The 15,905-nt window shown below is 38.0% G+C and overlaps 1 protein-coding gene across 7 annotated transcripts in view; it reads left to right on the forward strand.

Annotated features, from left to right (window-relative positions):
* Window positions 1-15,905, forward strand: part of KANSL1L (KAT8 regulatory NSL complex subunit 1 like) — a 68,256-nt gene that overhangs the window by 14,784 nt on the left and 37,567 nt on the right. For 5 of the 7 annotated variants that reach the window (XM_069021803.1, XM_069021801.1, XM_069021798.1 and 2 more), the window contains exons 3-5: window positions 7,640-7,781; window positions 11,465-11,662; window positions 14,372-14,493. In XM_069021803.1, coding sequence (XP_068877904.1) covers window positions 7,640-7,781; window positions 11,465-11,662; window positions 14,372-14,493 — 462 coding nt within the window. The remainder of the gene's footprint in view (window positions 1-7,639; window positions 7,782-11,464; window positions 11,663-14,371; window positions 14,494-15,905) is intronic. The other 2 variants (XM_069021800.1, XM_069021802.1) reach the window with 2 other exon arrangements.

Here is a 15,905-nt window from a genome sequence, read left to right on the forward strand (position 1 = left end):
TTGGCAGATAACTCAATTTACAGCATGATTGGGGTTTTTTTATTTTATTAAGAGGAAATGCTGCTGGTTGTTTACCTTTTGCAGGTTTTTACTTCCTGGACGGTTAATATTCTGACTGACTCCACCTTCACTAACCCGTTTGGCCTTTTATAATTAACACAGCTCTAAAGAATTAAGTAAACAGAAGTGGAGATGAAAAGCACGTACCAGGTTGTGAAGCCGGCCAGTGGAAAGATTCAACACTCTAAAAGATCCTTTAAGAAGCTGAATATTTAATTTATTCTGTCCACGAATGGAGTTAACAATTCAGTGCAAGTTTAACAATTCAGTTTCTAATATAAAACAGCAGCGGTAGTGTGATTCTTTGCAGGGACCCAGGCAAATACTGGCTGTGGTATCTCATCAGTCTGGAGGATGTCATTTCTTAGATGAGGGAGCATACAGAGAGCACCAGTGAAATTCTTATTAAATCTTTCCCTTGCCTAGGGTATCTGAGCACAGAGACTTTTCCTTTTCATATTTTCAGTTTTCTTCTGCAGCCTTTTTTTCTGAATATCAGTTTTCCTCTTCTACCCACTGTCCCTTCTCATTTTGTGGAAGATATAAAAATTTGATTCCATTGCTACTTAATTCCTTGCTACTTAATTTTTTTCCCCCATGAATTTTCTCTTCAAGAGAAAAATCACAGCTATGGTTGATAATTTCAGGTGTTAGTGCATAAATTCCTCAGGCCTGATGGCATAGCAGAAATGTTCAGCTGGATACAGTTTTTTGGTTTGGGAAGATTAAGATGTGTATTATGTGTTGGTATCAACATGCGTTAATGGATTCAATTCTGAAAGTATGAAATGGCTTCAATGTGTTAGAGATGGTGGGACCAAGCATGGGTGCCAGAAATTGTTGTGATAAGCAGTTGCTGGATGTCTGTAGATGTTAGGGATAACTGTAACCCATGTTTTGGGAAGCTGTCTAGTGTTCCAGAGGAAAATGTCTGCCAGATAAAAGTTTCTGTTAAACACCAAAGGAGATAGCGACCTAGAAGGCTCCAGAAGAATGACCTGGCTGCAGATCTTCATAGAGGTTGCAAGCTAATTTTGAGCACCAGAGAAATTCTCTTGACTGACTTTTTTTGAGTCGGAGTGGGGCACGGGGGGTGCATAGCTTGGTTTGGTGTTGGTTATCCCAAAACAGCAGCATATTGCTCCGGCATAGTCTGAGCAAAGGCTGAGCAGGAACTGCCACAGTAAATAGTGGTTTTTTGTGTAATGTTGATCAGCTGTAATACTAGAGGAAAGATTTTGTTACAGTTTGTTTTAATCTTTTTTGCACTCAGGAATGCATAGAAGAGACTGCATTCATAAAACAGCACACACTGGCATTTTTAGTTATGTAGTTATTATGGGTTTAACAGTTAACTGATCCAGGGGAATTAATACTTCAACAGCAACTGAAGTTCATCCTGAAAACAAACATTATGTAGGTGTGCTGGAAGAATTAGTCCTTGAGAAAGCATTTACGGGTCATTTCATAGTTGCACATATTTGTTCAGCCATTACAAGTGTTGGAGGTTTTGGTTGGGAGTGGGCATGCACTTTTATCTCATAAGGAAAATCTAGATAAGGTTATCTAAAATATGAGCAGATCTGAATTCACCTAATTAGAGTATTTTATATCATCTTCTAGTCTTCATAGGTAATCTCTCACTGTCAGTGTCTGCAGAGAGAAGAAAAGTGGACATGCTGAAGATCTCCACCATGTTGACCAAAGCTATGAGAAGCCCTGGGCCCACATTAGTGGCTTGCAAGAAAATGCTTGTCTTCAGGACAGTCACTTTTCGAGCTTTAACATGTGTAGTCAGAGAACTGACTCTAATGCTGGTGTAAAATTAGGGGCAGCTGAGGAGGTTCACAGCTATCAATTCCAGTCCTGGAGGAACTCCCACCACACTAGTGTGCTGTGGAGCATTTGTGATAGAGCCATGTGGAGAATATTTTGTATTTTTGTACAACTGACTGAGTGTCTCAAGAGAATTGGGGGATGACTGGTTTTTTCTCAGTGTTTCATGAAGTTCATGGTGAGTCATATGATGTCTGGATGGAATTTAAAGACTTGAAAACCATCTGATTTCTTTTTGCTTTTCAGTTTCTGGAGATCAGTCCTTCATAAAAGCAATAAACTTCTGCCATTGTTTTCAGTGACTCCCACTAAGGAGGGTGATTGGCTCTTCATCCTGAGGGTAGAGTCACTCTGTGGTTTATGAGCTGCTTCTTGCTCCCAAGTGCTTCACTGCTATGTGATTAGCAATAGGCCTCTGTTAGCCCGGGAGCTCCCCACAAGATATGTGCCAGCAGGGATGTGGTAGAGGTCACTTTAGGATTGTATCATCTGAAAACTCGATGCCAGAGCAATGTGGATTAAACTGAAGGGAACATCACCTAGCAGAAAGAGCAAAATACCCCAATATACCCCAAAATACCCCAGACTGAGCGGAAATGTAAGTGTGAGATGATGTCAGGAACAACTGCTGTTCTTATGTTTAATGAAGAATTTTGGAATTGGAGGATTGTTTTTCCCACCCACACTATGTGAGTGCCTTGCTCTCTGGCTTGCATGCATTTAAGAGTGTTGTTACGTGAAAATGTTGGTGTTTTTAAAGCCTTTTGAAAGGTGACTGTTATGGGTTGGCAAATGTGGGTTTTGAGTTTTGATGTGGGTCTGTTGCAAGCATGCTCCTTTCCTGTTTAGCAGGAAGCATCCTGCCATTGTCCCTGCAGACATGTCATGGTAGGGCATGTTACTTGTTCTCACTGGGAGTTACAAAGGTGGAAGGCTTTAGTTTCCTTTTAATTTTCAGCGTATAAGATACTTGTGGAGAATCTTGCCATGGTCACAGGGCTGCACACTCTAAAATACTCTTTCCTGTGCTCATCATACTTTCTTGAACCAACCTTCCTGGATACTTACTATCAATCCTAGGTTCTGTGTATTTTGTGCCTTTTAAACACCACTGTGTTTCTCCATCATTTATGAAATGTTTTCAGGCTTTTTGTTTTGTTTGCTTATAAAAATAAAATATGCCTTTAAGGTTTAAATTCCATCTCTTCTCCTTTCCTGTTACCAAAATACACACAAACCCTAAACAGCAGTGTGTGTAGCACAGCAATTTTATCTTGGTCAGGAGTTCCCTTTTGCACTCAGCTAGGTTGCCTGCATCTGTTTTTTTGGCACAGGCTGATCTTAGCTATTGGGAAAACATAAATCTCACCCAAAACACAATGGAAGCACTGGAAATACTTCTGAGGGTCCTGTTGTGTTCTGCAATGTTGGTTTGGTTATGTAAAAACAGGGTTTGTTCTCAGTGTTTCTCTTTGGGGGAAGGTGAGAGTGCTACAGGGTTCTTCTGTGTGTTCTGTCCTTAGGTCATGGCTGAAAACTTACTTCAGTTCCAGCAACAGTACCAACTGTAATAGCAGTACTTAGTGGTCTTTACTTGCCTCTTCAGTCTCAGCAGAAGCAAGTAGGTTTGATGAAATGCTTACACTGCCTCTGCTGTTGCTGATGATCCCCAGCTGAATTCTTTTCCTTTCTTTGGGATGCCCCAGTACAGCGTGAATGTCTGCTCCTAGTTACATTTTTGATCATACTTTGTCTGCATTTGTGTATGTGCTCCTTGTGCGTTGTTTGTTCTTCTGCATTTCTTTTTTTTCCTTCTCTTGCAAGTTGTGCAGGATTGACCTGCAGTCGAACCAAAATAGAAATGCAGGAGGGTATTTCACATGGAAATAAGTTTTGCCCCTAATGCAATTCCAGCATGTTTTTGTAGGGCAGTTTAAGTGAGATGTTTTATTCATACAAAATCAGCATTGCTCTGTTTTCTTCCAATTCTAATAGTCCTTCATGAATGTAGATCATCTGCAGATTTAGAGTCATTGCAAGAGCAGTAAGTTTATATGCAAATTTAATATTCCACTGTACTACAGTACTAAACATGAGAAACTTTCCCAGTGTAGCATGGTTTATACTGAGCTGCCAGCAGAAGAATGATTTTGGAATTCCTGTGGAGGATGTATGATCTTTGAGTCAAAAGCACAGAAACCAAGTAAAGATGCTTTGCAAAAGGAGCACACAGGAAGCACAACAGACAGAAAGAAACGTCTTTTTTCTTGTCTCATTCCCAACAGAAAACAAGAGCAGGAGCTTATACTTTAGCACCTGCTTCTGACTTCCTCCTTCAGGCCTGGTTATTTTTATAACTGTTTGTGGTTGGTTTTTTGGTTGTTTTTTTTTTTTTCTTCTCTGGGTTTGCAGAATTAATGAATTCACTGGAGCCACATTAAAACAATGTCCTTTTACTGAGTGAATGTTAAGCTTTACTGTCTGGCATCCCAGGAACAGATTTACTGGTTTGAGTTTTGTTTCAGGTTGGTTTTTTTTGTTGTTAATGCGGAAATAGGTTATCATTTGTCCCTTGAGCAACCATCCTACTTTGCATGCAAACAGCTCACTTTAGGAGTGTGAGGATAGTTCATAACGATTTTATCTCTCTTAGGAGTTACAAGCTTTACTAAAAGATTTCTAGAGGAATAGACTTACAGCAAAAGATGGTAAAAAATAATGCAAGATCAAACAAATAGGAGTGAAAGGGATGGGAACAGAGTTCAGCAATGCTTCTGTCAGTTATCCTGTCTGCAATGCATCAAAGCTGGGAAGGGGATATAGACTTAAACTTGCTGCAGTCATGCTGCCCCTGAAGTTAAAATTAACCAGGAGCAACTCTAATCCATGTCACCGTGTAGCTGCCCAAGTCTTTGAGCAGGCACTGGCCTTGGGGCAGCCTGGGCTGGCAAGACAGAGAAACTAAAACTGCTTCCTTTGGCCTGAGCATAAAATGTTTGTGCTTAGTTAGGTGGAAACCTTTCCTTAGAGTGGGACCTAAGGACATTGTTACACTCTGTAATTAAATGCTGTTATTTTAATTATGTAATAGAATTTAAAGCCTTAAGAAATACTTGCATAGTGTTTTAGAATGAAACAAAAATGTACTTAACAGTGAATGCAGTTGATTCAAGATTAAATACTGTGTTTAAGGGGAAAAAAATGCAAACATTTTTTAAAAATAACTTGTGATATAACTTTGCAGAGGATTCTGGTATGTGTAAGACGGTAATGTACAGAGGTTACAGCATTTAACATTCCTTCTGCTGTCAGCTGTGGTTCAATATTGGTTGTGGATTCCCTTATGCCACACTGATTTCATGCAGTGTAGGTGACATAAGACCAGTTCTGGCCCTTTCCATTCTGCTTCTTGTTTCCCAGCTGTGTACAGGACACCTTACTTTTTTCCTCATTTCCTTCCCACTCCTCCTCAGTCTGTTTGAGGGTAGCTCCCCTTTCTCCCCAAACTGTTGCATCTAGCTTGGGAGGTGAATCTGTCCGTGTAATTTATTTCCTTTCACCTTGGCTTTGTTTTTACAGTGTCCTGGTTTGCGGGGTTTCATCATTCATTTGTTCATTTGCCTTTTGAGAAAGGAGCAGAAATAAACACCTCAGTACTGCTGTTGGGTTTTTCTCAGTTATCCTCTTTATTCCTCTTTAACTTGTTTTTTGTTAAAATTATTAACTAAGGGATTTTTATAGACTCATTAAGCAGCTCTTTCTTAGGAGTGGCTTTTTGCCAGACCAGGGTCCTGAGACAAATCTTAACTATTCCAGCCACCACGGTTGTGTGAACACATTAAAATTAAAAACTTTGAATTCAGATTCCCTCCCTTTCCCTGCAAAGTGTATTTTATGATTTCCAGGAGCGCAAACGTGCAAAAGTTGTCCATCCCAGAGAAGTTCTTGTTAGGAAGGCCTGGTTGGAGCATAAGTAATTGTGACTCTTTACTCTTCACTGGTATTAATGGGAAGATAAAGAGAAATAAAAAGAGGTCAGAAAATAGATTTTCACAAGATGACTTCATATGCCTTTTTTTCTTAGGAGACAATTATGAATAGAATATGTAAAATGTAAGTAATTTATTATTATATATATTTACAGAGTTCTTTGAGTTCTTTTTGATAGTAATCCACATTGCTTCCTCATAGAATTTGGATTTAAATAGGGTGTTTCAATCTCCATAATTTTGTATGTTCATTTTTTTTGTGTACAAGAGAGTTTAAACTGGTGATAAATTATGTGGGAAGATAATTTATGTTAAAAAGGGAGAGGATTATGTATTTTAGAGGTGACCTAACAGACACTGTGTTTATTCTTACTATTTATGATAGCTAAACTAAACTGAAAGTTCTGAAATTTTGAGTTATATTATGTTTTATAATATTAGCCTTGAAAATATTAGGATTCTCAAATTTGATGATTCCCTGCTCATGCCAGGACATGTCTAGCATCTTCTGCAGGGGGCTGTATTACCTTTCTTTGTTGTTAAGGTAGTTGACACAAAATTCTGCATGAAACAATTGCACTTGTATAATGTTCCTATGCCAGATCATAGCATCTGCTATTTCTTGTATCTTTTGTGATACTTCAGTGCTCTTCATTGCCTGGGGAACAGGAGATCATGTATTCTGCATGTGCACAGTGTCATCAAGGATCTAGATCTAGTAATTATCCCAATAACTTGAGGAAAAGCACTTCTTTTCTAGAAGTTTAATTTTTGTTTTTACAGTTCTTCTAAGTTAGCTGTGGCAAACTACTTGACAGCTTCACTGGGGAAAAAAACACTGACACTGAACCGTGCCATAAATCAAATCCCTCCTGATGGGAGAGAATTTTCTATAAGTCCTTGCAAATATTCTCGGCACTCTGGGTTCCTACAAACACAAGTTACTTTCTGTAAATGAATAAACAATCTCAGTTAATGGTAGGATAATAGTGGAAGTTGTATACTAAAATATTGCATTGTTTTTTCTGTGTTGCTTAAATTTATGGGATATCAAGATTGTTTGTTGCATGGTATGGTTTCATCATTAATTTCTTTACTATGTAGGTTGAGTAATGTTTGCTACCAGTGATGAATTTAGCATAATAAAATGAAGGTGTTCACAATGTCAAGTACCAGGAGGCATATTTTTTGTATTACAAAAAGCATCTATTTTGAACAGCAGTAAGAGTGACTTGACTATACTAAACTGACACAGATATTTATAAAACAGCTTGAATAAAAGAAATTTAAACTACTTAGTTGGGTGTTTTTGGGCAATGACCTGATATCTAGCTGGTCATTGCTGGCTGATGTTTTATTAGATTCCAGTTGTTAGCAAACAATATTTGTCAAAGCTTGTGGGAGCAAGTGTGGTGTAAGAGTTTGGATTCTTGCTGGTGGAGTTACTGGAATTCTTTACACATCTGTAATCAGCCTTAACTGATATAGTTTGGTAGTTTATCCAGCGCTGAGTTTTATAATCCAGAACACAAAACTAGCTTAGTGTGGGAATAACCAGTGAGCATGGATTGTACTGGTTTGGGCAAGTTCTGTTGCTACAGAAATAAGCTGATGTGAAACTGGATGGGTATAATCAGATATCTTCTGAAAGCAACTGAGATGCTTGCAACATGAGGCAGAGCAGCTGTGAGAAATGTTTTTGTGCAAATGTGGTTATCTTTATTTTTGGACTAACCAGCATTTTGTCTTCACAGCAGCTATACTTCTGAATCGAAGTGGCTTGCAGACAGAGCTAGAATTGGCAGCCGTTGGACATGGCTTCAAGCCCAGATTTCAGAACTAGAATACAAAATTCAACAGCTAACTGACCTTCACAGGCGAATACGTGCCACCAAGGTATTATCTGTAACCTCATAAATCAGGTTTTCGAATCATCTTTTACAGTGTTTCTCGTAATATTTATGTCTTTGGTTTCTTGTTGCTGTTCTTTGTTTTGCCCTAGACTTCTTGTGTCTGTGCAGGCTATCACCTGCAGAGTTTAATGGGAAAGACATCAGGAACTAAAAACTGTTGTACCTTAAAGGCACCAGTATAGGACTGTGATTTGGGGACTCTTACCTTTGTATCTGTGATAGTGACTTTGTTAGTGGCTTTCAGGGGCCCAGCACACAGTACTGCATTTATCACACTGGTTTTTCCCTCTGCAGGAGAGGTGAGATTTCCTTTTCAGGTGGGATGGTTGGTTATTTATTCATTTTTGTGTTTTGGGCTTTCAGGGCTTTTTTGTTACTTGCAGTGCATGTTTATTCTGAGGATTAGATGGTTAATGTTTGTACAGCACTTTGAACAGGTCAAGGATTAATAATTACTAAAATTCCAATGTGTGTAATTCATGTACTAGTTTTTGTAAATTGAACTGGCTGGACAGTGGGAAAGTGACATTCCTAAACCATTAGTAATCTAGCTATCAATTTAATGGGTTCCCCAGGTCGTTCTCACATAAAAGAACCCAAACCTGTGTGAGGTGGCGTGATAGTGAGGGGTTTTAGAGCAGGGCTCTTTGACTCTTCATCAATGAGCCTCATGTAGGTTTTCTGGTCTGTGTTGGTGTCAGATTAGCACAACTGAGAAGAGTAAGGAGATGCTTCAGAGTTTATGTGGCTGAACATAAGACTTAGAGGGAGTTTAAAAGGAGAAGAAAATCACCTCAGAGAGCATTTCCCTCTGAACACATAAAGAAAAATTATTCTGTCTTCTCCTTTTGCCTGCAGAGCTCTTCTTTTCATATCCAGCTTGTCCCCAGTCAGGTTTTTCTTTACAAAGAAATGAAAAACCTTTGTTTAAGGGTCTGTGAAAGGAGATTTTGTATTTTGGTGAAGGGTGAGAACACCTATGTTTTGGTGTTGTCCTAAATACTAGATACACACACACTCTTATACACAAAAGCTGTCAGCCTTTATGATGGTGTAGGTCAGATGAGCTACAGAAGACTGAGAAATAAGAGGAAAAACATTCTTTTAGTCATGCATTATCTTAGCATAAGGTGGTATGTTGGTTTGGAGCCAAGTCATCTTCCTGGTGGAGATTGTTAGTGACATTCCTTTCTGAAACTCCATGCCTATTTTACCAGCTGTGGTATTTAGTGTTTGGCATTGTCTCCCTTAGTAAAGGCAGGCACCTATTTTCTTCAGATGGGATTTTTTTTTTGTGTGTGTGTACATGTTTATATTATACCAGTGCAGCAGCTACAGAAGGACATGTGGGCTGATAGAAGAGCTCTTTGTTTTCATTTAGTGGCTGCAAAGGAGTTACACAATATCATTAGAATTTGTATGCTGTTTAATGGTTTTAGAGTGGTTTTGATGTGTTTTGAGTGGAAAAAAATGTGATTCATAGCCAGGGAACAAGGATTTCAAGCAAAATGGCACTCCTTGAGCACCGTAATGCAATAGGAAGGGAGATGAGTAACTTGCGGTCTGTTTCCTGGCCTACGACATTGTGCCTTCACCATCTCTACACACACAGAAGTAGCGCCTCTGGATCTTTGAGAGTCCTTTCATTTAAAAAAAAAAATCTGTATCTGCAAAACAAAACCATTCCATTTGGGGAGGAAGGCAGTCATTGCCAAAACCTACTGATTGTAACTCATTTAACTTGTAATATAGTCCGTATTAGTCTTCTAATTATTTACTCTTCATCTTCTGTACCTATTCCATCTCTCCCTTTCCATATGCTCTGTCAATTTTCCTCTTCCTTTTCTGCTTTCCTCTTTCCATGCTCGGTAAACAGGTTTCTAAAACTTCCAAAAATAAAAGTCCATTGGAAGCATGTGTGTGTATGTCCCTCTTTTCAACACTTTTAATGTGTGTCTTCCCATTCCTCTGACCTCAGAATTTGGGTTTTAGACTTTTTAGACTCTCTGTGGTCATGACCTATGATCTTTTTACTAAAACGACCTAAAGATTCTAAGTTCTAAAAGAGTCTAAAGCTGTTGAGGTAGCTTGTCCTCCTGCTGTGGCACACAAAAATTAGTTCTCTACTTGAATTTCCTTGAATATATTGCCTGTAGTATGCTACTGGTCTGGATTTGTGTCCATCTGCTGTAAATGGAAAAGTGCAGATGATGATATATGTGGAAAATCTAGTATTGACTTGATGGACATTCAGAATCTCAGTGCACTTTTTAGGCATTAAACCAAGTTTTCAAGCACCTTTGTTTATTTTTAGAGAGTATCTTTGTTCTCAGCATTGAATTTAAAATTCAAACAGTGGAATAAGTTAGGCACAATGAGAGCAAGACAATTTCACTTTTTCTCCTAGTCTCCTCTTTGAAGTCTCTTTGAGACTTGCTTTTATGTTTTAAGGCCAGTTGCTGCTGAGGCAGAAGTAAAGGTCTTGCTGAAACTACAGGACCCTTAGTTTTCACAGCCACAACCTAGGTGAAGTCTGTCTTGCTTAAAGAAATAGCAATACAGCTTTCTTGTGTTCACATTATGACAGTCTTCCTTGTTCTTTGATTGAGTGAAATATTGTCATTAGAAAGATTTGAGGCAGTATTATAATAATCCCATTATTTTAATATCTGCTTGATATTTGAGTAACTGTTAATACTTAAAAGCAAGTAAGTTCTTTCCTTTTCTCTTTGGAAAAAGCCTGGAGAAGTTTGATAGCCTTTTCTGGTATTACATTTATTTGCTCAAGATAATGACAAACCAAGGAACTATTTGAGGACTGGGTTTGACTGTCACAAGGTCATTTTTGCTTTTATTTTGTTTAACATTTTAAGTTCTTAAACCAACTGATACATTACCTAGGGTTGTACTAGACACTTCTATTTTACTAATCTGTCATGTGGAAAACACAGTAGGGGTATCATTTTCCTAGTTCCATTTATGAAACACTGTTATTTCCCTACCATATAAAGTTGTATTTATCTTATTAGGTGGCGTTCTAGATGGTACACTGCATCTGATACCATATTTGTGCAGATGGTCTTGAAAAGCATACATTTAGTAAAGTTACTTCTAATTATGAAACTCTAAAAATGCTCACCTTAAAAAAATCGGTTATTAAATTGTAAAAGGCTTTTGCTTATAATTGTATAATTTCTGCTACATAAAAAAAACAGCCTTGATGTTTTGCATAGAACATGGATAGGAATAAGAGACATAGAGCACTTTAAAATGACTCCAGCAAAATTTATTGACTGCAAAGACTAAAACCAAGTTCAGATCAAAGGGTGGTCATTTCTTAGAGAGTCTAAAAAGTCTAAAACCTCCTCTTAAATCAGCAGGCAAATGATCATATAATATTCTAATAAGTATGAATTTCTGGTTCAATTTTGACACAGATGTTTAAGCAGTAGTATAACACTGGAGTGATTGCTGTTACAGGAAGTAGCGTAATTGATGCAGCTTTTTACTAAACAAAATGCGTACTATTTCCCTATTTTAACTGCAAAGTGCTCGAAAATTGTTGGGAGGATTTAAGAGGGATGTGCCAGGTTTGACTGCCCCTTAAAAATTACTTAGGAGGGTTAATCTGTTATCGACCAACTGTGTTCAATTGCTGTTGTCTAGGGGATGGTGGTCTTAGAAGAATTCCCGTTTCCAAAAGACATTTTGAAGAAACAAATACAATTGACAGACCAAGAAGCTTTATTAAGTGCCACAGGGAGTTCGCAAGCTGCCATTGAGAGACAGGATTCTTTGCCAGAACACGACTTTGAAATGTCACCCAGCAGTCCTACTCTGCTTTTACGAAACATAGAAAAACAGGTAAAGTAAAACAAAACTGAGTTGTCAGTGAAGCCAAATGACTGACTTCAGAAATAGGGAGGTTCCATGGTGATGACTTCCAAAAAGAAAGATATTTTGCAGTCCTGGGAGTGGGTGCTGATTAATTGAAGGGTTTAAATTAACTACACTGTACATCAGGTTTACAAATTAACCTCTTATTTCTGACGTGTCTGTGTTACTGCTTTGTTTCCCTCCAAGTGGACACCTAACAGCCTCTAAGAACCATCCACAAACCCGCCCCTGCTTTATAGTCTGGGTCAGTGTAGTTTCCACAGGTTGTTTCAGGAAATACTTAATGTGAGACGAAAGAGTAAAAGCCCAAACAGAACACAGTTGTTCATCTGCCTTTTCAAACATTGTAGGACTCTGGTTTGGAGCTGAGGAGTTCCAGGTACTTATCAGGTACTGTGGAGGCATAGTTGCGAGCAGAGTTTCACTTCACAGTGTGCAGAATGGCTGTTTCCATGGTTGATTCCAGGAAATACGATTCCAGCAGGGTTTTCTTTTGCTTGAAAGTACATAAAGGATGTGATAGGATCACATTGCTGAAGGAGATACTGAAAATTTGTTTTTCAGAATGTATTTATGCAGTTTGTGTAAAACTAACCTGACAAAGCCACTGTGGGGCATTAATTTGTTGCTCTGCTGCTCTACATAAATTCCTGGTCATACACACATTTTTAAAAGGGTTAAAAGTAGTAGCATTAAGTACTAGTGCCTGTTCCTGAATCTCTGTGCCAATTTTTCTTATTCGATAGTCATACTTTCCTGTTCTTAAAATGCTTCCCCTCGTTGATAAATCTTATCCATCACAGGAAGGACTGAGGAAGCAATGTAACAGGAAATTTACATGCCTAGTGCTGGCAATTGCATAAAGTAACCCAAAGAGCATTTTTAGAATGTGGTTAATGGCCCCTCTTTAAGTGGTGGCTTGGAGAATTAAACACACTTTTGAGTAAGACTTTTGACAATTAAAGTGATAGTGGTCTGTTTCCTGGTCCCCAAGTAGCCACAAACTTGGTCCAAGGGGTGCAGTAACTTTGATGATCTGAAAATTACTTGGAAATAAAGACTAACACATCGAACACAACACATTGGATTTCTTCCCTTTTACACCACTAAAAGCTTTGGGATTTGATTTCCTTTTTGACTACCAGTTCTGTTCTTAACTCTTGAAAGTCTGCGTTTCTTGTTCAGTGTCAGGAGCAACAATGCTGCAGCCTGAAGTACATCTACAGATATTCCCACAGAATTCTTCAGTCCACTGTTAAAGTATTTCTTTGTTAAAAATAAGTAATTTTGCTTGTGAACCAAAAGGAAAGTCATATAGACTAAAAGTGACTAAGGCTGGCAATTTTTATTAATACGGTTTTCAAGTCCTTTTCATAGCTACATGTATGTTTCTCCTTGTGTTTTGGAAGTCTACCTTTATTTTACCATGCTCTTACATTGAGTAGAGACTGCTCTTTACAGAATGAATTCTGTTGAGATTTTTAAATCAGTCTGCTAACTAGTTTACTGGCATCTTGTTTGCTTTGTCCAGTCCTTTTATAATTGACTTGCTATTTCTGTTCTGTAATATCCATCCCTGAATTTTTCATTCTGATGTGAAGTTTTTACCTGAGTACATCACTTAAATGTTAACAAAAAATATGTGATTTGTAACAAAACAGAAAAAAAATTCTTCCTATTTCTGCTTAAATGAAAAATGTAGATGTAAAATCAAAGTGTAAAGAAAACTTACTGAGTAACCTTTAGCAATTCATGTTTTAAACAATCTTAGTTCTGAATGAAAATCCAACAAAGTAATACAAAAGGTTTGTTTGGGGTTTTTTTTAAAATGAATATGCCGTTTCAGATCCATTTAATTTCTGTTCAGTGTGCAGAACACAGTTTCCTCTAAGCATTTATTGTGAGAATAGCCTTTAAGGTCTGACATTTAAAACAAAAAATCATTGTGAAATGTTTTTTTGGAGACAGTCCACAATTCATTGCTTTGTAAGGCGTAGTTCTTAGTCTTAACAAATTGGCACATGTGTTTCATTTGTTTTGGGTCAGTTTTGAAAGTCAGGGTGTTTTGCAGGAGGAGGGGGTGCTGGTTGCGTCTTGTTGCTATTTTTGAGGATACCAGAAGATTTTATCCATTCTGTCTGTCAGTAGAATAGTCCTCATGTAGTTACACTTCCTTTTATAAAAACACCTTTGTCAAACTACAGTAAGCAATTAAGAGGATTCTTCTAAGAACAAAAATACTTTGAGCGAATAAAATGTATGATGAATAGACAGTTGACCTTTTTTTCCCCCCATTGAAATGTTTGTCAAGTGACCAGTTAGCAGCTCTGCCTGCAGCTGTTGTAATATCAGCTATAAAGTGTTCTGTTTCCTATTTTTCTTTTAAAGACCTTTGGTCACAATACTAAGGTCACTAATGTATTTGGGGTACTACTTCAAATGTATAAACAATGTTCAGGGTTGTGTTGGTGTTTTATTTGGGCTTTGGTAGAGTTGAACATAATAATTGTGAAAGTAAAACCATGCCAACACGGTTATTCACAGGAAGAAACTAAATATGATTATTCCATGATGTATGGGACTGAAATCCTAAGTAGGAAAACAAGAACCCAGGAACTTTGAGCTGTTGAGTCTGGATAAAAGTCTGACTACCTTTAATTTTTATTTTTTTTCCAGAGTGCACAACTAAGTGAAATCATCAGCAGCCTAATTGCTCCACTCAGTCTGTCTCCAGCTTCTTCATCTCTTTCATCCAAGACCTGTAGACACAGACAGTTGGTCAATGGCATCTCCTTCAGGTTGGTGACAGTGTGGTAGTTGTTTTTTTTTTTTCCGATAATAACTTGCAGTAAAGTTATCTATATGGAACTAATAATCATTACAATATTAAATAGGAAAAGAGAACTGCTTTCTGCAGGCTTCAAGAGAAATTAAGTCTTGATTGTAAGGTTGAAAATAGTAGGGCTTTGTGTTGTTCCTAAAGATACCATAAAAGTATAGCCACTGCAACTACATTTAAGTACTGGGAAGATGGATCTGTGAAGTAGTGAAAGAATATAGGAACACATGTCTTCTGATTGAGACAATGCATTCTGTCATAACAAATGCAGCTTTATTTCTGGAAAACTGACAAACTAGATTAGTAGGATATGTAAGCAATGTTAGCAATGTTGCATGTCTCAGCAGGGGTCAGTGTCGGGGTGGTAACTTCATTAATTTTGAGCAGATCAGTCGTCAGTAGAAAGCCAAGTTTAACTTTGCCACCTACATTTTCAGGAATTTGGAGATATCATTTCCCATTCAAGGTATTTTGTTCTGGATGGACACACCTTCCAGGATGACTGTAGGTTAAAACTAACATTTTAGAAAAATGTTTCTCAGTGCTAGTCCATACTACTTAGTAAATCCACCTTTTATTCAAAGATTTTAAATACAGTACAGGCTGTAGTAAGTATTAGTTTCAGAACAACGTTAAGGTAATTGACTACAGCTACAAAAGATCTAGGTATGCTGGATATTTCTCCTGAATTACTTGTAATGCGATTTTTGAGGATGTTGTTATTCACAGGTCTTAATTAAGATCAGGTGGATGAAGAAACTGTTCCCAAGAGCTGGGGTGTTTATGGCAGAATGTGCAGCAGAACATAATTCCCTGGCTTTCGACTTCAAGAAGAGCTGTCCACACCGTCTGTTTCAGCTTTGCTGCAGAGGTTGTAGCCTCCCACAAAGAGATTATAATGAGCAGCTTGGATGGGCAGCTTCTTTAGCTGCCGTCTGTTCCACAGTGGTTGTGTGATTCTGCCCTAAATTGAAGGGGTCCTGGCATGTAACATCCCTGTTCCTGATGTATCAGTTGTTTATAGATGATATAGGAGAGAATCAGAAGGTTCCTGTCAGATGTGGACTAAAAACAGCCCTGAAATAGGAGTTGCTAACAGAGATGGGTATGTGGAAAAAGAGAGTAATTTAGGCCGTGTCTTAAATCTGACTTTTTCAGAGACAGATGAGGAAGAATTCCTACTTTTAAAAATGTTTTTGGGAGTTATGAAGTTAACTTCATGATGAGAGACTCTAATGGTGTAACTTCAAGCCAATTCTCTTCTTATTTATTAGGCACTGTCCAAAGTTAGTCTTTCCATTTCATGAGTAACACGTTGTTTGCTCATGGACCGCTCTCTAATGTTCTAAGGTTGGTTGTTTTCTACTCATG

Source organism: Aphelocoma coerulescens, chromosome 7 (genome assembly GCF_041296385.1).
Source record: "Aphelocoma coerulescens isolate FSJ_1873_10779 chromosome 7, UR_Acoe_1.0, whole genome shotgun sequence".
Taxonomy (NCBI): Eukaryota; Metazoa; Chordata; class Aves; order Passeriformes; family Corvidae; genus Aphelocoma; species Aphelocoma coerulescens.